We start from the raw sequence: 24803 nt of genomic DNA, 5'->3' as shown, positions 1-24803 counted from the left end.
TCAGGAGAAATTTACTATCTGATATTTTCCCCAGATTAAGCTATTAGTGAATACAACAGGATCGCTAAATGATCAAGTAATGTATTATGTAACATAAACCAGAGGTTAGAAGCTGGGAGTCCATCTATTCCTAAAAATGGGGAGATGTGGCAACAATGAGGTACAGCTGGGAAGGGTGCAGACCCCACTGTATTAACCTTAAGGATGCCAGTTTGTCCTAGCCCTCATTTTCCTTTGTTATCTGACTTTTGGTTTACTTCATTTACTTACATGACTTGCTTCATTCTTGTGAGCATGTCTTTGTAGACCCTTGAGTTTGCAACCCCCGATAGACATAGGTACATGACGGAATTTAAAGAAACAATTCTGTGAAAGAGGTAGACACTAGGTTGACTTTATTTATTTTGAAACTAGGCTGACTTAAAGAGTGTGGATCGACAAAGAGATGATGGTAGAATCTATCAGGAAAGAAAAAATATCTCAAGCTAAGGCAACATGGAAGGAAAAGCACATGGTAATATGGAAACTAGAAGCCCCCCAAATTTTATCTAGAAGCAGCAATCAGCAATTACAGAATCCAAGGAGAGACAGTGTGGCATAATGCTTTGGAATTAGATTCAAATCCCAGTTCTACTACTTAATAGTGAAGTACTAAGCCAAATCAGTTAAGATGCCTAAATTTTTGTTTCATTAGCTATTGAGTTACTTAACATTTCTTGGTTTAATGAAATATAATAGCACAGTGAGTACTGAACAGTTACTAATTCTCTCTCTTGACTTGTCTAAATTCACATAGCCTGTGGGGAGTCAGAACTCTCTTTTTTCCCTCACTCTGGCCAGGGTTATGTTTGCTTTTAAATCTCAAAACATCAACTACTAAGAATAACCTTATTCAGACAAGAAGGGTCATGTTGTTAGAATAGGAGGCTATGACATTATAGAAAATCAGAATCTTTAAAAGTATTAAATTTCTTAATTTTATATATAGATTTCCACTTATTTTTAGTAATTACGTGTATGAGCAGTTTTATCTTAAGTGACATTACACAGTGAGGTACATCAAAACGACATCAAGTTTCTTATAAGTTTAAAATCTTCTGAAATGACAACTTAGTAAAATGTTTAAAAATCCTGCTAGGTTATAGAGAGTATTACATTATTTAGGTGGCTGCCTCCTGACAAGGTCTAATGCTCGTTCTTTGTAACAAAAAACAAACTTATCAGCCTGCTACTATTTCTGAGAAGCTGAGTACTATTTTTTCAGTATTCGAGTTAAAAGATCTCTGGCCAGCAGACTAAAATGTTTGTTTTATAATTGCCCGCTGAACTATGATAGTTTGTTTCCAGATGGTGCCCTTCCTTCAACCTGCACACAGTCTCTCCTTGTTCGGAGCTATTCAACCTCCTGCTGATCCCACTACCCCCACCCCTATTTAAGGCTACAGAGAGGAAATCCTAAGGAGGAGACTTTCCCCCCCTAGTCTCCAGCAATTTTTTGGTGACGTAATATGTGGGCTGAACTTGAGTTTACTGAGAAAGAGAGGGAATCACTATTCAAGGGTACTGTATATACAATCTGGGTCAGCTGCAGCTGGTTACTGCATTTCTCCATGTGGCAGACAGAGCAAAGCCACAATGCTTTCTCTGCCGGATTAACGACAGCCCACAGACCAGAACTTCCACTATACTACTTAAAATTACATAGGTGGCTTGTCAAATTCAATTGATGAGTGTTGTAAGAAGAAAAAGAAGTTCGTTATTACAGCTTGGATTCAACGGTCCAAAACAAAAATGCAATTGCCATTAAAGTCACAGATGAACAAACTTCTACACTGATTTTTAAAAGCGAGAATAAGAGCAGCAAGTTTCTGGGTCTGCTTTATCAACAGATGCATAAAGGTATTTTAATATTTCTTGTTTTTATTTAAAAATTCTGTATGTCAAAATTTTATATTTGTAGAAATTTCAAAATCTTTTATTAAACAAAGAATTTATAAATACACTACAATTTATCTTAGCTGAAAAAGGTTTTCTTTTGCACCTTTATGTAAAAACTGGTCCTTATGTACATACTCTGTGGTGATTGATGCATTATATGAGGTTCATTTTAATAACATTTGGTGTATATGCTTACACATCGGTAGATACGTGCTTGGTTTCAGAGAACAAGTGCTTTAGTGACACTAGAAAGAAATTTTAACAAGTAACAGATTAAATGTATAAGGCTGATAACACAGTGAGTAAAAACAAAGGGATACAAACAAAAGAAAACAGCTGTAAACATGAGTCTCTCTTCCTGCAGTTATAGTGTGTAAGTTTATGCATACTGTTAGAGATCTTAAAGTATAGCTACAAAACACAGCTAAGAACATATAAAATTAACTTAAAGGCTTTAGAACAATTCCCCAGTTATAGCATAACCCAATATGAAGCAGAAATTTTGTAAAGATTATAGGTAAGTCTATGGTATCTCTTGCAAAAACTCAAAATTGTAACTAACTTTCCAGGTTTACATGCAACAGGAATTTAACTTGGGTCACACACATTAAAACTGCTATAACTAGAATTACTTAAAAAAGCAAAGTTATTGACACACAAAAAAACCTAAAACTTTATAGATTAGGATTAAGGAAAAAAATAAAATATGACAGAAGTATTAAGTAGTCAGCAGTAACAGTAGAAAATAAGAACCCAGAAGAACCAATTACTTAAATACATGATTAAAAGACCAAAAATATATAATACTTTTAGATAGACATAATTTTGGTAACCATACATATGAGGTTTCTTTCAATATTCTACCTGAGGGCTTTGTTTAATTGTATTATGAGAAAGAACTGTTAAAAATAAAATTACTAGTTACCAATAGTTAGCTTTAACATCAAAGACACTTAAGTTTTTTATGATTTGGGGATTTTCTGTTCTTTTAAAAAACTAAAGGCATTAAATGGTAAGAATCTTCAACAAGCAAATAATTGTAAAGCTAAGATTTCTTCAACTTTACTTACATGTCTTTTCCTTAAAGATTCAAACTCTAAATCCTGGGAGGATCTCTGTTAAACATATTTTACAAGAAACTGATAACATGTCCATGCAATACTGCATCTGAAATACTCTCATCTCTCTTTCTGTTGTTGTTGGGTTTTTTTTGCTATGAAAAGTGCAGGACCTCATTCAACCTCATTTCTTACTGAGTCCTTAGGCAAGCATTTAATCTGAAACCCCAAACACACAGATAACTATCCCTTTCTTAGATGTCTCCAGGGGATGAGATTGTTCTCAAGTCTTTTCCCAGAATATAATTCACAATCTAGAAGTACCTAAGGTATCTTCAGTGCTTCATAAATTTAGGTTCATTGCCTCATGCTATTTTCGGTGCGTGAGATAACCAGTTAAATGCCTCTATGCATTTACCATCTGAAAGGAAGTAAATCCTGATTTTTATTTCTTCTCTCTACTAGCTGGCAAATGTAGCAACTATGAAGAGAAACAGTACTAATAAAATTAACCCAAGGCATGGAAGACTTTTTTTCTTTTTTTCCTAAAAACAACCAAGCAAAGGCACAGATTTAAACTTAAGTATACTGTAACTAATTTATAACATTCTCTTGGGACCTAGGAAAATTTTAACATATACAGAAAGGTTTTATGAGGTAACACAGATTTATAGATCTTTCACTTTTAAAACTGAACGTGGTGGGGAAATACTGAAGTTTTCAGAAAATGTAGTAGTAAATGTATTTTTAAAACCAGTTCTTTACTCATGACGTAGCTAGTCTACTTACTTAAGAAATGTGGCTCCTTATTCTTCTTTATGTGACAACTAAGTCATTACTTTTATAATAAGGGTAAGGGAATTATATTTGCTTAAAAGAAACCTTTAATTGCCTCCTTTAAATACTTACTTAGGTCAGATTCTCTCATGGTACACAAGGATTTATCTTACGACTTAATCGTATAGGAGCCCACAAAGAGCTAAGGCAGAACATACTGCTATTTCAACTTTTCACGTTTTTGTTCTTTCATGACAACACTGATGTAAAGTCACAATAACAGTCTTGGATTATATGTTCTTAGTTGTTCTATACAAATCTGTGTCTGGTAGGAAACACAAGCTGTTCAAATCAGAATACTGTTTATGAAATTCTACTTGTTTGGAAGTTTCATGATAGGTTCTGAATTTCCCTTGTTTTGGTAGCTTATGTCATAGATTACTTAAATAATTTTATGATCTAAGAGTTTCCATTCTATTATTAAAGTGAAATGAGTGAAGTTGAGGACTAGCTAAGTTAACTATGCAGGAGAAATACTATACATTTGAACCAGGAGGCTGACGGCTTCTACTTTACTGTCCTCAGTTTTTAAAATAAACCACATCTAAATTCCATGAATCTGCAAATATAGCAAGAAATCTTTTATTGGTTTTTGGCATAAGGAACTCTAGTACAATAGCAGTCCTTTTCTTATAAAATAGACAGATGATGTTTAAGGTCTAAATTTTCTACTCATGTCCGAGGCAAAATATACAAACAAAAAACTAAAAGTATTCATCCAAGTGTGCTTTTGATGATCACTTAGCAAGAGAAGGCCTCTGATATAAATAAGGAATACTATTATGCTCACTCCTCCTATCTTACGTTAGTAACAGAAAAATACTCCACACTCCACCCTTTGCTTATTTTCATTCTCACTCCACCTTCAAAACACCAAAGGAGACATGGTTTTAAAAAGTAGTGGTCATCTTCGTAACTGCAAGTCAAAGAGTCCTTATTTCACTGATTTTAATAATAACCTTTATTTTGGAGGAGGGTTCATACTTACAAGTTAGATATATACCAACTGATACAACACATACAGAGGAAAAGGAATGACAGCAGAAAAGCTTGGGATAGAAAAATGATGGAAACAGAGCCTAACAAAAATGATTCCCAAATACCTTTTCATAAATAAGCAATGGGTCAATGTAAAGAGATACACACCAGGAAAAGACTGAAAAATGAGAGACACAAAGTTAAGGCTCCTCTGTAGTTACACCACGACTAGGATAAAAAACACAGGTCTAGCAAAGTTAGGAGAAGATCAGAATCGCATTTGAATGCCAGTGTTGGCTTCTCTGGTACTTTATCTCTGTGTAAAATGGTATACATTTATTTCACAGTGTTGTTGTGAATGCAAATATATTGTTAACATGTATTAAGCACTACATAAATGTGAGGGACTGTTACGGTATTGGGGATAGAAAATAGAATAGAATATGTTGCAATGAACTCTGTGGAGTCTCTGCCTACGTTCAAACTCTGGTGCCATCTCTTAGAAGCTGTGTGACTCTGGGTAAGGTACTTAATTTCCAGATGCTAGTCTCTCGCTGAGAATGAGGACTGTGACAGTCTACCTCAGAGGGTTGTAGTTACAAGTAATGGACTTAATGCATGTAAAGGGGCTTAAAACAATGCCAAGCGCCCCGTAAGTATGAATGACTGTTATTACTGCATTGCTATTATTAATCGTAGGCATAAACAACTTGGGACCTGACTTCTCAAATCAAAACACAAGAAGTAGGGTGGGAAGTGGTACACTAGAGTTCTTAGTGTATCCACTGGTGTCCTTCAAAACCAGCAAGCAGGAATCAAGCTTGTGACAGAGGGAAGGTGGGCCATGTGCCGCTCAGCCTGCTGACGCACCCGACAGAGTGGCACGTCCTACCCGTTCTACTGCCACCACTCCTTAGGGAGGGAACTCGTGAGAAAGAAGCATCTTTGGTTCGTAGAGCGAGTTCTAATGTTTCCTCTAGTGTTTCTACAGAAATTGCATTATAAGGGACAAGAATTTCTCTGTCACAGCAAAATTGAAACATTTCAAGCACACATGTCAGCAATACGTGCCACTGCTATAAACACTGACTGAGGAGCCGGGGAACCTGAATTCTTGACTGGGTTCTAATACTATCTATTTGTGTGGTCTGGGCCTTCAACATGCACATGGGTGCAAAGAGGTTCTTTTTTATTCTTTAATGTTTATTTATTTTTGAGAGAAAGAGGGAGAGCACACGTGAGCGGGGGAAGGGCAGAGAGAGAGAGAGAGGCAGGCTCCAGGCTCTGAGCTGCCAGCACAGAGCCTGATGGGGGGCTTGAACTCACGGACTGCAAGACCATGCCCTGAGCCGAAGCCGGACACTCAACCGACTGAGCCACCCAGGCGTCCCAGGTGCAAAGAGGTTCTTGAATGAGATGGTCTCTAAGGCACTTTCCAACTCTAACAATCATATTCAAATATAGAGTTTCTTTCCTTGGTAATGGTTAAAGAAAAATATTGAAATTTTACTAAAATACAGTTCAGTAGAACCTGTTAGAAGAATGAACCTGCTAAATCATACGTAAACTTAGAACATATATATGATTATGGTTTAGAAAACATAATCGCCTACAATAATGACTGTAAACATTCCCTCATTCTTCAACTTGTCTCAAATCCTAAAAGGACATGCTACAAAAACTAAAAATATGATGCCAAAACTTTCTGGTTTGAGATTTGCCTCAAAATGTTTCTTTGATAGATAAAAAAGATATTTATTAGAGAGGGCCAATTTAACTAAAACCGAATATACATATAAAATAATGACTAGTAAAGTCACTTGCTATTAGCTTTAATACTAGTTAGGGAAGAATATTTTAATTAATGCCTTATACACATTGTGTATCATTTTCAGAGTCTTAAGACAGTAGAGTAAGCTTTTCAAGGGTAAGAAAAGTGTCTTATTAGGGTCTCAAAGCACCCAAGAACACTAATAGTATGCCATTGCAAACAGTGGGCACTCACCAAAATGTGTGCACTGAGCTGGGGAAGAAAAAGTATTACAGTGAGGTGATAGTTGGGAGAGTTATTCTCTGAAACCTAAACAAATGCAAAGGCATCGTGGTGTTGGATTTAACAAATTAATAAAATTAATTCTGGCCCAATTAATAACACCAATAGATACTCGTTTTTTTTTTTTTTTTTTTTTTTTTACGTTACTGACTTTAAAAGTAGGTTAATATTAATTCTTTTTACTTTTTTTTTCCTTCACTGGTTTGTTTTTTTACAAAGACTTTATACAACCTCATTTCAAAATGAAGGCTTTTATTTGGACCCTAAGTGTGTTATTCTTCCTACTAATGGGCATTGGACATTGCAGAGGAGGACAGTTCAAAATAAAAAAAATAACCCAGAGGAGATACCCTCGTGCCACAGATGGTAAAGAGGAAGCAAAGAAATGTTCATACACATTCCTGGTGCCTGAACAAAAAATCACAGGGCCAATTTGTGTCAATACCAAAGGGCAAGATGCAAGTACTATTAAAGATATGATCACCAGGATGGACCTTGAAAACCTGAAGGATGTGCTCTCCAGGCAGAAGCGGGAGATAGATATCCTGCAGCTGGTGGTGGATGTAGATGGAAACATTGTAAATGAGGTAAAGCTGCTGAGAAAAGAAAGCCGGAACATGAACTCCCGTGTTACTCAACTCTATATGCAGCTATTACACGAGATTATCCGTAAGAGGGATAATTCACTTGAACTTTCCCAGTTGGAAAATAAAATCCTCAATGTCACTACAGAAATGTTGAAGATGGCAACAAGGTACAGGGAACTAGAGGTGAAATATGCTTCCTTGACTGATCTCGTCAATAACCAGTCTGTGATGATCACTTTGCTGGAAGAACAGTGCTTGAAGATATTTTCCCGACAAGACCCCCATGTGTCTCCTCCTCTTGTCCAGGTGGTGCCACAACATATTCCTAACAGTCATCCGTATACTCCTGGACTGCTGGGGGGTAATGAGATACAGAGGGATCCAGGTTATCCCAGGGATTTAATGCCACCACCTGATCTGGGGACTTCTTCCACCAAAAGTCCTCTCAAGATACCACCAGTAACGTTCATCAATGAAGGTGAGTTACCTCTTACCGTTAAAAATGGAAGCATGAGGTTAATATGTTTTACGGTTTATGAAACAATGCACACAATAAATGGCTTACTCTTCATTTTGGTGACGTAATTATACACGAACATTTTTGTTTTCTATTAATCAAGAATTGAACTTAAATACATCTCTCAGGTCTGAGTCTAAGAGTTTCTAAAAACAGAGTATTCTGTGAGAAAGGTATTGTCTTCCATCCAAATTCTCACAATCTAAGTTACCAGCATTAAGACAGGAATGAGTCCATAATCCACTTCTAACCTCTACAACCCCCCATCGGCCTCCAGCTAGATCATCTAGCTGCTCAGCAATCCTTCTGTTTACCTCTTGCTGCTCTCCCCATTTTCCTCCTCTCCAAAAGGAACATTTAAAAATTTGCTTTCACTCTCCTTAAGCCTCTAATTACACCTCCTCCTTACCTCTGCTCTCAGAAATGTGTCATCTACTCCTGCACTGAGATGAAGTCTACTCAGGCCCTAGGTTCCTTGTTTCTTCCCTATTTTGGAAACATCTACACAACACCCATGCCTTCTTGCCCTCAGTGTTAAGAGGAAAAGGTATCCCTTCTATTTTCCAGGGCTAAACAAACTACAATTTGTATCTTATACCCACATATGTATAATTACATTTTCACTATGGTTAAACAAAACAAAACAAAACCTAAAATTGATCCCACTATCCCTACCTCTATTTCTTAATTTTGTTCCTTCTTCCATTCCTCTTCCCTCCCTCCCTCCCTCCCTCCCTCCCTCCCTCTTTCCCTTCAGTATTGGTCACCGATCTAAGTGGCCAGAATACAAAGATAAATAATTCATCTTTATTTCAGTTTAGTAAGCTCACTGCTAATTTTCTGAATATTTTACATTTATTTTACCCCTGCAACCATTTTGCCATAAGGCATTCTCTTGAATTCTTTAGAAGTTGATTTATTTCCTTAGAGTGGAAAGAAAAGTCCAAATGCCCCAAAGTAAAAAGATTAAATAAATAGTTCATTCACTTACTGAAAAGGCAGTACATAAAAATGTACGTAGACTATGGAGTGATTTTAAACAACAACACAGAGAACAAAGACTGGAACGCGTATGTCATAAAGTATGTCTCTGCAGCAGTGGACCCCACTGCTTTCTTGGGGCTCCACTTCAGAATATTCCGACTCTTCCTACTTCTCTAAATTCTTCATTTGCATCTCCTTCCTTCTCTATATTTAAAAAAGTTTTCCTCAAGATACTCTGTTTTGCAGGTTTCACACACCTTCAAGGCCGCCAAGTATCACCACTGCTCAGACGACTCCTGCCTGGGGCTTTCCCTCCAAATTCTAACCAATGCTCAGTGTTTGCATCTGGATGTTCTACCATCACCTCACATGGTGCTGCTTCCTCTCCTGAAATGCCTTCTCCCAGTTTCTCTCTTGACCTGGCAGATTTTAAGGCTTAAGTAAAATAATACCTTAAATATTACACATTCCCAGATTCCAACAAACATCTAAATGGCTCTTTCCCCAAACTGCTGACTTTGCCTTGAACATGTTTTCTGTTATCACATTACACTAGAGTTGTTTGCATGTTGGTCTCCTGGTAGACTGAATGCTTCTGGAAGAAAGTGAACTGTCTTTTCATTTTACTGTCTCAAACATCTAGCTGGGGGATGCCTGGCTGACTCAGCTGGTTAAGCCACTGACTCTCGATCTCAGGGTGGTGAGTTAGAGCCCTGTGTTGGGCTCCATGCAGAGTATGAAGCCTACTTTAAAAAAAAAAAAAAGAGCGCCTGGGTGGCTCAGTGGGTTAAGCATCCGACTTTGGCTCAGGTCATGATCTCATGGTTCATGAGTTCGAGCCCCGTGTCTGGCTCTGTGCTGACAGCTCAGAGCCTGGAACCTGCTTCAGATTCTGTGTGTCTGTCTCTCTCTCTGCCCCTCCCCCACTCTCACTGACTCTCTAAAAAAATAAACAAACATTAAAAAAAAAAAAGAGAACTCTCAGTATTCAACAGTAAGAAATTGAACATCTAGGTAGGATCAAGTCTTGGCACATTGTGCTCAGCATATTTTAAGCACTATGATAGATATTTGAGGAATAAATGAATGAGTGAATGAATGACTAAAGCTTAAAAAATCTTTTCCCCAAGCTAGCATTTTCCTTTTAAAATAAGTAACTTATTACAGAAGTAATACATATTTACCGAAGAAAATCTAGAAAAACTAACACGCTTTTAAGAAAGTTTCGCTAAATAGCCAATAGAAATAAACAGGGGAGCCTGGGTGGCTCAGTCAGTTATGCGTCCGACTTTGGCTCAGGTTTCAAGTCCCTCATCGGCTCTCTGCTGACAGCACAGAATCTACTTTGGATCCTCTGTCCCCTGCTCTCTGCCCCTTCCCCGCTTGTGCTCTCTCCAAAAAATAAACAAACATTACAGACAAAAAGCAAACAGAAATAAACAAAAGTTAACCAACACTTTGGTAATAGCCTTCAAGTCTTTCTTATTTGCCCTTCCTGTTAAACATGGTAATCAGTATTCTTGCAGCTTTAAAAAATAACTTTGTTCTTTTTCTTTCTCTATGATTATATCCTTAGGATAAATTCCCATTAGTAAGATTGGTGGGTCATTTGATTTTGATTTCTCTGTTTTGATTTCCATCACTCCCTATTTCTGAATTTGTTTGGCCCATCTCTGACACTTGCCTCCTGCCCCACATACCCAGTCAGCTCAGTTCTACCCCTGCTGCTTTTCCATCGTTCGTGGACTTGTCCCTCATTTCTATTCAGAGCCAGAACTCTAACTTAGCTCCCAATTATCTATGGCAGCAGCTAGAGGATAGACTTCTGGGTTATCAGCCGTGTAACCTCAGGGTGTGGGGTGAAGGTGGGGCGAAACTGCTCTGTGCCTCGGTTTCCTCATCTGTAAAATGGGGGATAATAAATGTACTTACCTCATAGAATTTAACATTTGAGGAGTACTTAGAACAGTGCCTGGCAGTCAAAATGTTAACTCTTACTAGAAATGGTGTAATAGCTTGTCAATTAGCCTAACTCCATTTTCTCTCTCCATCAAAATATATTCTATATTGCCAACAGATCTTCTGAAACTACCACTTTGATCACATCACACTTCTGCTCAGCAGTTCCATATGACACACAGAAAATGTGCATTTTGCTTAGCCTGAGTAAGAACAATTTCCTCCTCAAAACAATCTTACTTCTTTAGCTTTCCTTCTATTAAGTTCCTTCATAAAAACCATCTGTTTCAATAAAATGAATCAACTCATTGTCTTTGAAATATTTTCCATGCTTTCTGCCTATCAAATTATAAGGCTCAGACCAAAATAAAATAAAATAAAATAAAATAAAATAAAATAAAATAGCAACTCCTCCTTAGAGTCCTTGCTGACTTCCTCAGGCTTAAAGTGATTGCTTCTTTCCACAAATGTTTCTTTTCTCTGTGACATAAAGTATATACAACATTCCTTATACTCCCTCTTGAATTATTAGTTATCTTTACAGGTACATATAGTACTTATATACACATCTAAATAAAATGTCTTCTAACTATAATATAAGCTCCTTCCTAGTAGATGGATATTGTCTCTCACTTGCAGATGCTAAATAAATGTTGGCTAACTTGTTACTACATTTTTACAGAGCTTCTTAAAGTTTTCATTCCAAAGACCTTCATGAAAGTACTTTTGATACATTGCACTAACAATGTATTAACTAACGCTGTATTAACTAACAGCCTGTTAAGAATATAGATATCAGGATTCATTCAGTTTATATTGTTTTAACACTCAGTAACAACAGGCTAGAACACCATTATGTTAGGTAAATGACGATCATTACTAATATCCCCACACCCTGTGATTTCCAAAGCAAAGATGTGTACAAAATGATCCACTGGGTATAGAAAGAAAAAAATACGTATTTATTTTTGATATTCTTTTAAAAAGTGTATGTTTTAGGTAAGCTTTTAATGTTCGCAATTTATCAGCATAATAGTTTATACATTATCACATATAAATAAATATAACTGAAGTGTGTAGAATTTTTTTTTAACTGATGGAAGGTATAGCCACGTAGGTACGGAGATGAACACCATGGAGTATTTTCTGTGAGTGCTGAATCTTAACTGGATGGTATCAGTTCTAGAAGAAATTATTATTCATATATTCATACACTGATACATTAAAAAATGCTTACACAAAATGAGCTGTATCACTTCTAGATTTTATTATACACTGAGCTGTAGTGTAAGAAAAATCTTTTATTTCAGAATTAAATCCCATGTTAGGGATTTAGCATATCAAAAGTCCCATTTAAAAGACCTCTACTTTAATAAAACAATGGTGTTTATATCCTTAATAAACTAATCCCTAATGTAAAATTAAGGGCACACATCATTTTTTCTGCTATTCACTATTTGTTATTATAAGTAAACATTAACTTTTTACTTATTTCATTCTATAAATGTTGGTCTTTGATATCCAAGGAATAATTAGCTACACCGTAAGAATGTTCATTAGAACACTAATGAACATGTAAGGGAAAGCGCACAGAGTTAAGAAAGCCTGTTATCTTTGTTATTGACCTTGGGTAAGTCACTTGCCTGACTGTCCTGTTCTCTCACTTGTACAATGAGAGTGCTTGTTGGACCTGACAATTTTAACATCCCTTTCTAGTTCTAGTATTCTATGATTCCTATAAAATATAAATTACTCTGAGCAACAATAAACATACTTGCTATTTTCTTTATATATAAGGTACTAAAATCTTTGTTCACAGTATTCTTATCAGACTGGAAAATATGTTTGAGCTTTTTCGGTACTTGGACAAAAAGGGCAAAGATGGATGGTTCTTCTGTACTTACATATACTTCTGGCAACAAGATGTTCTTAATAACCGTACACTACATGTAGGTACATAGTCTAGAATTCTAAAGTCTCTAAATGTATAATGCATATGCATTAAACTTGTTTCAGCCAGTCACAAAAAGTCAAATACTGTATGACTGCACTAATATGAGGTGCCTACAGTAGTCAAATGTGCAGAGACAGAAGGCAGAATGGTGGCTGGAAGAATAGGAAAGTCTCTTTGATGGATAAAGGGTTTCAGTTCTGCCAGATGAAAAGAGTTCTGGAGACTGGCTGCACAATAAAGAGAAGGTATGAACCGTACATTTAAAATGATGAGTTGGTAAACTTCGTTGTGTGTATCTTACCACCATTCTTCTAAAAAGGTGTTTTAATGACAATTTTATATTTTAGGTTATAAGAAAAATGTACCTCCAAAGAACAAACTTACTATGAAATCAACGCAAATAATGCAATAACTCTGTTAGATTAAAATTAATTATCTCCAGAAACATTACCTTCCCTCTACTGTTAAAACAAAATGTTTGGGAATATAACTGCACACCTGGCAAACTGCTATCACTAAAATTCTTAACCGTTAATGTTATTCACTGACGGCATTTTGGGTTAGTCTTTTATAAAAGAAAACATTGCTCTTTTACAAATGGTGTATTTATAAAAATAGGTTTATTCCTTGTAAGCAAATGGATTTGAGAAAGTTCCTTCACAGCGTATTAGAGCATAGCTATCAGGAAACTTGGGATTCTGGCAAGGCTTTTTTGTTGCCTCTTTTGTAAGAGATTGTTATGGTAATTCGTGAGTTGATGCATATGAAAACACTTGGTGTATGTATGGTCTGACCATCATTAATTACTCCATTTATCTGTGCCCTCCCCTACATGTGCCTTGCTTTGCCATGTATGGGAACATAAAAGGTAAGCTTAAAAAGTTAAACATAAAAAGCAGGCATTAGAAACTAACAATACGCTTTTTAGTGGATAAAACTTTTAATTACTTATAATGCTTCTTATTGGTGTATTTTAAAGATGCAATTGCTTTCAGTGGAATACTTAGATTAACACTTTAAAAAAAAAACTAAAGAAACCTGTTTAGACAAAGGGGCTATTGGAATAGGATTCTTTTTTACCAGTTATGAGAAACAACTTATAATTCTTTAGTAATTTCAAAAATAAAAGCTCAGATTGCTAAATGCATTTTATTTTTTAATTCCATTTTATTTTTTAAGATTCAAAAAAAATTTTTTTTCTTTTTACATTTGTTTATGTTTGATAGAGAGAGACCGAGCACAAGCGGGGGAGGGGCAGAGGGGAGGAGAGACAGAATCCGAAGCAGGCTCCAGGCTCTAAGCTGTCAGCACAGAGCCCGACATGGGGCTCGAACTCACAAAGTGCGAGATCATGACCTGAGCTGAAGTTGGACGCTCAACCGACTGAGCCACCCAGGAGCCCCTATTTTTTTTTTAAGATTTAAAAAAAATGCTTTTTATTTATTTTGAGGGAGGAGAGAGAAAAAGAAAGGGAGAGAGAAAGCACACATGTGAGCAGGGGAGGGGCAGAGAGAGAGAGGGAGAGGGAATTCCAAGCAGGCTTCACATTATTAATTAGTGCAGAGCCTGACATGGGGCTTGATCTCAGGAACTGTGAGATCATGACCTGAGCCGAAATCAAGAGTCAGATGCTTAATCAACTGAGCCACCCGGTGCCCCACTAACTTTTATTTTAAACTTACAGGTTAATAAACATAGTAATTAATATTTTTAGAAGACAGAATCTATCATTGCTTTAGAAAGTATTTGCCCCAAACTTCCCATTCGGAAATGCTATAGAATGTATTTGTCTTATACTTAGCTCACAACCCAATTAAAAAGTTTACCTCTCAAAAGATTTTACTTGATGACCAATTATTTGAAGCTCTAAAGTGATTACCTTTTTGTCCTGTTTCTTTTGTCACAAAGAGCAGGATTAGGACAATGAAAATAAATGAGAAATTCAACAACTTCAAAAAGGGAAGAAAGCTTTTCCTTTTAAGCAATTAAATAGTTTCTTTACAGAAAAAAAAATGGGTATATTAAAGATGGTTCCCAATAAAGGTATATTTAAAGTATGAAAAAAAAATTAACCCACTGTTCTGTTCAAAATATGGGTTCTTAATGAAAAATACGTGTTGGGAAATAATGTGGCATGACTGGTCAATATTTTTCTTTCTATGAATCAGATCTATTAACTGGAGTTTGTTAGCCCTATACAAACTTTAATCATCAAATAAACTGAGGAAGAGAGAGACTGGTCCTTCAAATTCAATGTACAGAACTCCAGTTTCCTGCCTTGAGAAGAATCCAATTGTGTCAAGAAAGATGAAGACTCTTTCAAGATTACTCAATGCAAGAAAAAGGTTAATAAAATTCCTATTTTAAAAGAAAGGTACTTCCAGTCTATACCCTTTGTGAACCATTCTGAACAAATTCCTGAAACATATGTTAGTAAACTTACTTCTGATCATATGCAAACCTTCAAGTTAAATTTGACCTCTCAAAAATAAAGCTATTACTTTTCTTCTAGTCATTTAAGAATTCCTATTAGGCAATGACTTTTGTGGAAGAGAGAGCAGTAAAACACTTAATAGAAGAATGTCTTATAATCAAACTCTAGAGCAGAAAGTAAATAACATATACAAGTAATAATGAAAAAATATTTCTGCCAAGACCAACAATATATACTGGGCTAAGACAGGTTAATGGTTTATTTATAAAAAATAAACACAAACAAATACTAAATTCTAATATTAACTATCTTTACCAAGGAGAAAAAAGTAGCTAGAACACTACTAATTTTAGACACATGTTCTAGAAAAGGATTTCAACTAAATTTTCCTAAGCTTTTTGATCAACTAAATCTAACAGGCATCTGAACTGTAAATATGAAGGCCATCACCAAAAAAGTGGGTTGAAAATTAAAGTTAAAGGTAATTTTAATATTGCATAAAATGAAGTCTTATCAAATCAAAGCTGGATTTAGAAAACCCACAACTCTCCAATTTGTTTAAATATCCAAGGGCCTTTTAAGTCGCAGAAAAGAAACAAATGGTATTTTACAAATATTCAGTCAACATTCAAAACCTTGATGTTTCTAAATATTTTACAGCAATTCAAGTAACCTAGTGAAAGTCAAACTTCTGAATATATACTTAAATACAAAATGTAATTGCCAAAACTATAGTCAAATGAGTGCAGAGCAAACATTTACAAGGATGACATTCATAAAATAAACAATACAAAGATGACATTTACAGAATAGACAAATTTCTGAAATGAGGGAATATTTATGTGGACTGCAACAAGACCATTTTATGTGTGCATTAACTATAATAGAGTTTAAGATAAGAGCAATGTTCCTCAGATATCCTTGACTATTGTGGAAGTGACAACTTCAACTCGACAGTCTACCTCAAGGGCTCTAAGTATCACCCTTGGCCATTTACATTTCAGGCATACAAAACTTGTAAGTCCTCTGTAACCTCAAGCTCTCTTCTGTTTTCAGTTCTCAGCTCAGGTTACTCATGGGTAGCCTTGATCAGACTCCTAACCCCCACACTCCGAGCCCAAGCTCTTACTCAATTTTCAAAACTCAGCTTAGATACAGGTAGACTTTGATCTCTTTTCTGCAAATCTGGGTTAGTTATTTGTTGGCCAGTATTCCCAACTGTCCTGCATAACTCCGTCAAAGTATTTGTCATGTTGCAGTGGAATTCCCTTTTTGCTTGCCACTTCCCCCACTTCCCACTTAACTCTATGGTTGCTTCTTTACCTCTTGAGCCTAAACTTTCTAGCCTATCAGAGATGCAGAAAAGAAACATATGGAAAAAATGCAGAACTGAGGAAATTCTGGAAACCACTGTGGCTACTAGCGATCATGTAGCTCAACAAATATTTGAGTGCCTATGTGGGCTTGAACTATGGATGCACAACTAAAAGATATAGTCTTGGCCCATGGGGAGTTGTAGGAGTAAACAAATGAATATAATATCATGCATTACACAAAATAATCTAAGAATGGACCTGGAAATTAGACTTCACTTTTCCTTGAATTTTGCTCCTGCATATAAAATTCCATAGATTTCATCCTATCTGAATTACAACCTCTCTATCCTTCTCTGACTTGACTACAATGCATGCTTCTGAAATGTTTAGTAGCTCATATGTGACGGATAAAAAAGGAGAATAATATCAGTAAAACAAAGAGGTCATATTGGTTCACTGGGATTTTTTCCAAGCTATTTTAATGTTTTGTGTCACAAGCATCAACAGCTGAATACAAAGTATGTTAGCAGCTAATATTTGCTGTTATTTTTAGTGTAAGATTTTACAAAACATGAAGTTTTTCAGGAATACATTATTTTCTACAATAGAAATGACTGTACATTCACCTTTAATTAGCCATATTAAATTTATTAATTAAATAAGATACATATTTATTACATGAGCAACTGCTTTTTTTTCAAGGTCTGCAATGAAGGAGAAAAGAAGGCAATTAACAAGTTACTCATGATGACTACTCTCTAAAGCACTGTGTTAAAAGTTCTGAATACTTTGTAACTTAAATTCAGTAAATGATAAGGTAGATAATATAAAAACAATTCACACTGAATTTTAATGGAATGTGATCAAATTTATGGCCAGTCTAATAAGCTCAAAACATTATTTTTTCACAGTCCTCCCTACCTTAAGAACCTATTTATGAGCTTTCACAGACTAATCAATATCCTCATGAATATAAAAGCAGAAATTCCTTTTTATTTTTTGTTTTAATTTATTTATTTTGAGAGAAAGAGAGAGGCAGAGAGAGAGGGAGAGTCCCAAGCAGGCTCCACGCTGTCAACACAGAGCCCAACACAGGGCTTAATCTCAAACCATGAGATCATGACCTGAGCCTAAATCATGAGTTGGACATTCAACTGACTGAGCCACCCAGGTGCCCCCGAAAGCAGAAATTCTTAGCACAATTTTAGCAAATGAAATCTAGCAATACATAAAACTAGTAATACATATGACCAAGTCAAGACTATCCCAGCAATAAGGTGGTTGGTTTAATATTAAAAAATAATCACAGAATTCACCTACTAACAAACAAAAGAAAAACCCTATTATCTCAGTAGATAAATAAAAGCTCCTGACAAAACCCAAAATCCATTATGATAAAAACTCTCAGCAAACTAGGAACAGAAGGGACAAGAATTTTTAAAGTAGATATTACAGCTTAAAGGATATGTTCATAATGAATGCAAGATTAGAAACTGCAGGAGAGAAATAAAAACTACAAAAAAAAGAATCAAATTTTTTAAAAGAATTAAAGAATCCAATACCTAAAATAAATGTAACCCAAGAAAGGGAGCATTAAGTCTTTCCAGGTTCTCAAATTTTTTTTACTAGTAATGTATAGTGTTTATAGTTATTGTATCATAATTTCAAAAAGTCTGAAACAGAAATATCAACAGAACATAAAAATGTGGGCTAGAGAAATATATCATCTATTGATTTTGTGTGTGGTTTTCAATTTCCTTGTATTTAAAGTGTGAAGGCAAGTTAATTAATTTACTTAAAAAAATGACCGATAGCCTACTAATAGTTAAAACACTGATAATGTAAAGTCAGAAGAAAAACAAAAATAGTCTCCATCCTCAAGGAGCAATCTAGAGGAAAGAGTTCAGTCTCTAAGAACCTCTTCTAATGATGCAATCGTATAACTATTTATTTAATGAGATGACTCCTTCCCCAGTTAGCCCAAAAGGGTCCCTTTATACACCAGTACAGTATAGATAACACATTTCTTAAAATTTCAACAACGCTACTTTCATTATAGTGTATGAGCTTTACTCGACTAAACTCTATTTTCACCTAATTTCTTTTTTTTTTTTTAATTTTTTTTAACTTTTATTTATTTTTGAGACAGAGAGAGACAGAGCATGAACAGGGGAGGGGCAGAGAGAGAGGGAGACACAGAATCTGAAACAGGCTGCAGGCTCTGAGCAGTCAGCACAGAGCCCGACGTGGGGCTCGAACCCACAAACCGCGAGATCATGACCTGAGCCGAAGTCGGACGCTTAACCGACCGAGCCACCCAGGCGCCCCTATTTTCACCTAATTTCTAAAAACTGCACATGTCAAAATGTAAATATTTCTAGTAAAATATAAAATGTGATGGCTGGAATTTCTATACTTTTTTATTGTTGTTCTAAAAGATCTGTGGGGTAATTCTTATTTCTGAATCACTTAATATTTTTACATCCTTATAAAAAAAACAACAAAGGATCAAAACACTGGAGAATGGTTCAACTAAAGAAATGTTCAGTAAAACTTAGAAGCAATCTTTCTTTAGATCCAAAAAAATGTGGAAATCACAAGTTCAAGAGTCAGACACTACAAAGTATTTCACAAAAATGTTCTGTCATTTTAAAAGATACGAAGAACTTACTAGTAGATTAAAAAACAAGGAAAGAATCCGTTTCTCTCCCTATGAAATAACACGAAAGCAAATGTAGCCAGTAGTTCAGAACATGGGCCCTGGGGTTAGAAAGAAACGGGTTTAAGTCCAAGGTTTATTACCTTCTAAGATACAGGACTTTAGTTTCATCTATAGTTAACTGTTAACTGTTTCATCTATAGGACATCTGTAAACGATCACAGGGTCACTGTGTAGACTAAGAAAATTACTGTTAGTCATATAAATTGAAACAATTCTTTAGAAAGGCATTTTGCCAACATTCCTGAAATGCATTCATATGGACTACTGAATGAGGGAAAAAGTTAACAGATTCTGTAAGTTTGGGAAATTCTGATTTATTTCAGGGCCTCTTAGTCTTTAATATGTACATGTACACTGTGAGTTTCCAAAAGGGTAATATAATACTTAGCAATAATAAAACTTATTTGACCATGGTAGGTGGTTTTCACGAAGTACCTTAAGGGACTAGTGTGTTCAAGTGAAATCAAATTTTGGAAAATGTAAACTGGGTACAATGAAGAGCCATAAAAGTGTTCACACCCTCTTGATCTAGCAGCTCAATCCCACAGCATTTTTAAAGTAAATATTTGAAAAAAATGAAACCAATAAGAAGACACTTTGTGCACCTTACAATAGCAAAAATCAGATGGAACTTCAGTATCCAATGACAGAGTAATAAACAATGATATACTAATGTTAAAAATTGTATATTACAGCTACTATAAGTGCTAGAATGAAGACTGTGGTCCCAAGGAAACGGTCTTTTTGTTAAAAGACAGAATTCAATTTTCTATGTGTGTCAGAATTGCAATATAAAAATGTATGCATATGGACAAAGACTCCTAAGAACAGTGGAAAATGGAACAAGTTAATGTTCCAGATAGTGGGACTGGGGTAATCCTTTATTTAGTTTCTTTAACTTCTATGGTATTGTGTATACAATAGATAAAAAGTTGTATTGTAAAGAAAGAATAAAGGTAAGACCCTAGACTAAAACTATTTTAATAAGGCTCTATTCCTAGTAAGTTTCCTGGTAATCAATGGTATTTTAATTATAGGACCATTCAAAGACTGTCAGCATGCAAAAGAAGCTGGACATTCAGTCAGTGGGATTTATATGATTAAACCTGAAAACAGCAATGGACCAATACAGTTATGGTGTGAGAACAGTTTGGATCCAGGGGGTTGGACTGTTATTCAGAAAAGAACAGATGGCTCTGTCAACTTCTTCAGAAACTGGGAAAATTATAAGGTAAATCAGTGATTCGGACCTGGGAGAGAGGTGGAGCAAAGCAACTTTTACAATGTAGTCATTCTAGGAAATAAATAAGATACACAGCTGAGAAACAACTATCCATATGTTTTTTACTATCTACCTTTGTGGAAAAAAAAGAGAATTCTCATCTCTAGTTTTAAAGTCAAAATTAAAAGGTAAAAAGGAAACTAGAGATATACTTTAAAATGTCTCCCGGGGCGCCTGGGTGGCGCAGTCGGTTAAGCGTCCGACTTCAGCCAGGTCACGATCTCGCGGTCCGTGAGTTCGAGCCCCGCGTCGGGCTCTGGGCTGATGGCTCAGAGCCTGGAGCCTGTTTCCCATTCTGTGTCTCCCTCTCTCTGCCCCTCCCCCGTTCATGCTCTGTCTCTCTCTGTACCAAAAATAATAAAATAAATGTTGAAAAAAAAATTAAAAAAAAAATGTCTCCTTTCAGTCTGGATCATTTATACATGTATTTAATAGCAAAGGCTACTGCTAATTCCATTTTCTTTTTTCTTTTTTTAAAAAATGTTTATTTATTTTGAGAGAGAGGGGGAGAGAGAGAGAGAGAGAGAGAGAGAGAGAGAGAGAGAATGCAAACAGTGGAGGCACAGAGGGAGGCTCCACACTCAGAGCAGAGCGTAGTCCACTGTGGGGCTTGCTTGATCCCATGACGGTGAGATCATGACCTGAGCTGAAATCAAGAGTCGGATGCTTAACCGACTGAGACACCCAGGCACCACCACTAATTCCATTTCCTAAGAAGACAACTGCTTTTTTGTTTACGATCACATTTGTACCCATCAGCAGTTGTATGTAAGCACTAATATAAACTATAGAACTCAAAAAAATGACTCTTTCTCTAGGTTAAATTATCTCAGATAATCATCCCCCCATGTTTTAAATTGTTTTAAATTGGTTAACACCAGACAACGGCGCTGTTGGGAAGTAATGTACACGCAGACATACGGGACCAAAATTATTTCTCAGTAATTTCGATGTTTATCATGCTAGGAGTGTATAGTATACACCCTTCAGTCGAAGGATGGCAGATGAGTGCGATTATATTTTCTAGACGGTTAATACTTCATTCAAAACTGTGAAGTAACATGTGATTACTCACTTTTAGGTGGCATTTTACTGGCAGCTAAAAATGAGACATTAATATATCCATGTCAAAAGTTGTGTAAATTTCCAAACAAGTAACCAGGGAGAAAATCCCCAACACAACCTCCTTGAAAATACACTTAGTGTTAAGATCAGGTTTGCCGAAACTTACGCCGTGCTGCACACCTGCAATGGTGAATGTTTACTGAAATAGGACAGTTCATGGATTTTTTAAAAATAATCTACAATTTTTCCAAGGTGGAACTTTGAAGATGACTGTTTTATCCTGATATTTAATTATAATAGAGCTAAAGAAGACAATTTGCTCTACTATCATTTTTATTGAGTGATCATAAAAATGTCAGCTATCCTTTTTGTCTGACTATGGCAGGGGACAGTTACATATATACCTTTAGAAAAAAATCTGGCTCTTTGTACGAGAGAGATTAGGAATCCTTTTCAAGAATCTGGCTAGTTCACTAGTTAATGTTTTTAGTAGCTAGGAATAATGTTTATTCTGTTTTGCCCTTATACCTAAGGTTTGAAGCTAGATGTATAAATAAATATGGACAAACTAAGAGAAAGAAAAACAAAAAAAATGACTATGTGGGGTTTATAAAGGTCAGGTGAGCTATTAAAATGGAAATTCACATTACCGCTTAAATGGCAAATATTTTTATGTTATCAAATGTTTGAAACTTATCTATAAAAAAGTTTACTATCCCTGCACTTATGTTTGTACTCATGCTGTTTGTTGATTAACAGAAAGGGTTTGGAAACATTGATGGAGAATATTGGCTTGGACTGGAAAATATCTATATGCTTAGCAATCAAGATAATTATAAGTTGTTGATTGAATTAGAAGACTGGAGTGATAAAAAAGTCTATGCAGAATATAGCAGCTTTCGCCTGGAACCTGAAAGTGAATTCTTTAGACTACGTCTGGGAACTTACCAGGGAAATGCAGGGGACTCTATGATGTGGCATAATGGTAAACAGTTCACCACACTGGACAGAGATAAAGATATGTATGCAGGTGAGTAAGAAAAAACTGAAGTGTATTCTTTGTAGAATCACTACCTTCTATGTATTACACAGAACCTTGCTATTACAGTAGACACTACTAAAAATCTTTCCAGAAAAGTAATTTTGGAGTCAGTCACAGGGAATATAAGCTGCTGAAAGGTTGGTTATCTCTTCTATAAGGCAATCCCAAAGTGTGAATGAACTCTGTGAAAAATAAGGTTCTGTCATTCTAACTTGGGGGTGGGAGGGTGGTGAGGAAAAAAACACTCATTCCTTTGAAATAAAATTCTCTAATGCCTAAAATTCATAACTACTACTAACTAATCACCTACCACATGCCAGGCACTGTTAACAGATGCTAAGGATACAGCAGTGAACAAAGTTCCTGCCCTTCTAGAGCTTATTCTCTAGGAGACAAAATTATTTGTCAGGTGGTGACAAATACTCTAAGAAAAATAAAATGGAGTGAGAGAACAGTGAGTGATAAGCAGCAGGAGGTGGGGTGGGTGCTATTTTATACAGAGTGGTCAAGTAAGGTTACTTTGAGAAGGTAACATCTGAATAAAGACCTGAAGGGAGCAAAGGAAGCAAGCCATTTGGGTACCTGACCTTGGTAAAGGCATTTCTTAGCACTCACATGAAGGGGAACAGTAGGACTGCAACAGCAAAAAAGCTTTACTCAGAGAAGTTAATATTTGGTTTAGGAAGAATCATTTAGGCCATCCAGAAAACAGAACTCTTCACATTAGTTTTCATATACTTCTGCCTTTTTAACCCAGTTTTGTGGCCCTGATAAAGAGACATCACCCTGCAAAATCTGTTTTTCTGTTCAGCTGTATCTTGGCAAGCAGTATATAGGTCTCTAAGTTTACAATGGCAGAAGAGGGAAAAAGGAAGATATAACCAAAGTATATCCCATATTTACAGAAACACATTTGGCCACTGGTAGTGCTATTCTAATTTACATTATTTTGTGCTTTTTTGAGAATTCAATTTTCCCCAACTTACTACTTTAGCAACTCCATACCTTTCCTTCCCAATTCTCCATTTTATTCCTCTTTCTCTCACACAAACGCTGTTTGTGTTTTATTTACCCTGCTACACAGAAATTACAATTAATTACAATTAAGGTTAATTAATTGTTAAATTAAAATTTAATTTAATTTAAAAAAGCAATGGTAAGCAAGCAAAGGGCAAGGTCAAAAAGGCAATTCAAGTGATCTTCCAAGTAGCTGATGCTTCAGCAACAGTAAAAGAATGAAGAAACAAAACTCTAAAGACAAAGGTAACTGAAATCAGTAACAAAAACTCAAATTATTCCAAAGGTAGAGTAAGTTTTTCATGGTTTATGGAGTACCACGCTTGGAGAAACTTTTACTTTGATACTGTATTTTCTTCCTCAAAGGAAACTGCGCCCACTTTCACAAAGGAGGATGGTGGTACAACGCCTGTGCGCATTCTAACCTAAACGGAGTGTGGTACAGAGGTGGCCATTACAGAAGCAAATACCAAGATGGCATATTTTGGGCTGAATACCGAGGCGGGTCGTACTCTTTGAGAGCAGTTCAGATGATGATCAAGCCTATTGACTGAAGAGAGATCGCCTCCAACTTAAATGACAGAGAGCTCTGCCCTTTTCAGTTCCTAAAAATGTAAATGTTACATGTATATTGTTTTGCACAATTCATTGCTACAGACACAGTTTTAAATGAACTTACCATAACTGTAAAAGGGGATTTATGACTATAGTTTCATCTTTCCTCAATATACTGCAGAAGATTATTTGTACCCATAATCCTATTTTTAAAATTATATTGACTAAACATAGGCAAAGTTTGTTTTATAAAATGTAAATATTTGCCACAGTATATAACAAATCTTAGCTTTATTTTAAATCAAAATTGAATACATGTTCAAGACAATTTATTTAAAAATTTTATGAGATTGCTCTAACTTCCAATAGAAAAAATAATTTTAAAATTTCAGCCAAGTAATACGTTTTATTTATAAAAATATAGACAGGAAATTAGAGAAAACTCTAGTTTTGCCAATAGAAAATACATTTTGCATTGAATAAAAGTTATTTCAAATTCAATTTG

The 24803-nt window shown here is 35.6% G+C and overlaps 2 protein-coding genes across 6 annotated transcripts in view; one reads left to right on the top strand and one right to left on the bottom strand.

Moving 5' to 3' along the window:
• Positions 1–24803, bottom strand: part of RALGPS2 (Ral GEF with PH domain and SH3 binding motif 2) — a 201270-nt gene that overhangs the window by 76438 nt on the left and 100029 nt on the right. The gene's annotated exons all lie outside the window — the stretch shown is intronic.
• On the top strand, positions 1601–24797 carry ANGPTL1 (angiopoietin like 1). The gene is made up of 5 exons (XM_030303432.2): positions 1601–1899; positions 7084–7929; positions 20375–20568; positions 22444–22714; positions 24110–24797. Exons 1-5 carry the CDS (start codon positions 1890–1892, stop codon positions 24295–24297), a joined length of 1509 nt encoding a protein of 502 aa, XP_030159292.1. The 5' UTR covers positions 1601–1889; the 3' UTR covers positions 24298–24797.

This window comes from Lynx canadensis, chromosome F1 (assembly GCF_007474595.2).
Source record: "Lynx canadensis isolate LIC74 chromosome F1, mLynCan4.pri.v2, whole genome shotgun sequence".
NCBI classification, from domain to species: Eukaryota; Metazoa; Chordata; class Mammalia; order Carnivora; family Felidae; genus Lynx; species Lynx canadensis.
Note: the sequence above shows the minus strand (reverse complement) of the source record. Positions and strands in the feature narration are given on the sequence as shown.

Bases quoted from the DNA above. Each gene is read 5' to 3' on its own strand.
- ANGPTL1 (XM_030303432.2), top strand. The intron at 7,930-20,374 runs GTGAGTTACCTC...TTTTAATTATAG, and splicing joins AGTAACGTTCATCAATGAAG to GACCATTCAAAGACTGTCAG. The intron at 22,715-24,109 runs GTGAGTAAGAAA...TCTTCCTCAAAG, and splicing joins AGATAAAGATATGTATGCAG to GAAACTGCGCCCACTTTCAC.